The 1,538-nt window shown below is 34.1% G+C and overlaps 1 protein-coding gene across 1 annotated transcript in view; it reads left to right on the top strand.

Annotated features, from left to right (window-relative positions):
* MYOZ2 (myozenin 2) overlaps positions 1 to 1,280 on the top strand; it is a 470,578-nt gene extending 469,298 nt beyond the window's left edge. The window contains exon 7 of the mRNA XM_044061654.1: positions 376 to 1,280. Within this exon, the coding sequence (XP_043917589.1) occupies positions 376 to 610 (235 nt within the window). The 3' untranslated portion in view covers positions 611 to 1,280. The remainder of the gene's footprint in view (positions 1 to 375) is intronic.
* Positions 1,281 to 1,538: the final 258 nt, after the last annotated feature.

Genomic DNA, 1,538 nt, shown 5'->3' with positions numbered 1-1,538 from the left:
CAAGAGAAAACAGACGCAATAAATATTTTAAAATCTGAAACTACATGCCAGAAGGAAAACCAGTACAGATCTTTGAAAAATGTTTTTGTTTAATTTAGGAATGACATATGTATGTTTTTGCATAATTTGTATCGCTATTAAATTAGCCCTGGCTTGCTTCTTATCTTTCATATTTTTCTGATGACAAATTCTATTCAAAATATAATTTCTAAGTTTTATTTTCTATTTGCAGTGTATATATCTACATTCCACTTTTGTTCTTTTTCTTGGCCATATGCTGAACTGAAATGCATCCATATTTTGCTGTTCCCCATAATTTTGTACAATATACATTTAAAAATAAGACTTACTTAGTAACACTTTTCTTTACTACAGAGTTGCTATTCCCTATGGAGGTTTTGACCGAGCCTCAACGTTGGTCACTTTCAGAATGCCTGAGTATGATCTACCATCTCTTAGTGGACCAAAGAGCCCAGCCTTCCGTCAGAACTCTACAAGTGGACGACCAGATTTCAACAGGACAGCTCAAGGCTGGATAAATGAAAATACCCCACCTGCTTTAAAAGAAATGCCGTTATATCCCATTATTCCAGAATCTGATGAACTGTGAGGCAAGATGAGTGACTCCAAACCGCAGCCACTATGTTACATCTAAAAATTGCTTCAGAGTGGGATTAAAGAAATGTCACTAATATTCATAGCATCTAGGGCAACTTTAACAGAAATGCAGTTAGACGCAGTTAAAACACAGCATTTTTTTAATATTTCGCTTTTGGTGGAAGTATTCATTTCATTTCATAAATCTATTTAGTCCACAGTATACAGTTAAAAGTATGAGTGATTATGAATGCCTAGTAATATGCAATAAGAGGGTATTAAGAAGACTTTTTAAAGAAATCCATTCAGTAACTTTAATGCAGATTCATTACATTGGTAATATGTACTTTTCTGCACGTCAATCATTTTTTGTACTGGATCAAAATGGATACATGTCATTAACTGCAATTGTGTAAAATGTTGGAACCATTATGTAATAAGGCAAGAAACAAGCTGAAGATGTTGAATGCTCTTAACTGGAAGCTTCTCCAGAGATTTCATGAAATTGTGCATGTGTAAAATGAAATACTGAAAAAAGTCGTAATGGCATTGTGACTACAGGTTGTAACATATCTAATCACAGTTTATCAAGGAGGTAAAAAATATTCCAAGAACTGACACTGAGGAAATGTTCCATGTAAAAAACTGCAATGTCTATGTCAGTAATAAAAAATTATAACATACTTTTAGAAGTACTTTTATTTGTACACTGAATACTTCAGCTTCCTCTCCCCCCAACTTAGACCTATTTTGGTTCTATAATGTCAGGTAAGTATCAAATCAAGGAAAGCAGAAAGCCATTATGGGCCCTGGTGTCTTCTATTAGCCAGCAATGTTACCATAAGTAATTCTTTATGAATGAGCTACTATGTTCTCATGAATGAGTTCTGCCTGCACACAGATGCCATGGAAGCAGAATGCTATTAGTCCATAAGAACTAA

This window comes from Protopterus annectens, chromosome 2.part0 (genome assembly GCF_019279795.1).
Source record: "Protopterus annectens isolate FY-2018-M chromosome 2.part0, PAN1.0, whole genome shotgun sequence".
In the NCBI taxonomy this organism is placed as follows: Eukaryota; Metazoa; Chordata; order Ceratodontiformes; family Protopteridae; genus Protopterus; species Protopterus annectens.
This window is presented reverse-complemented; position numbering and strand designations above follow the sequence as displayed.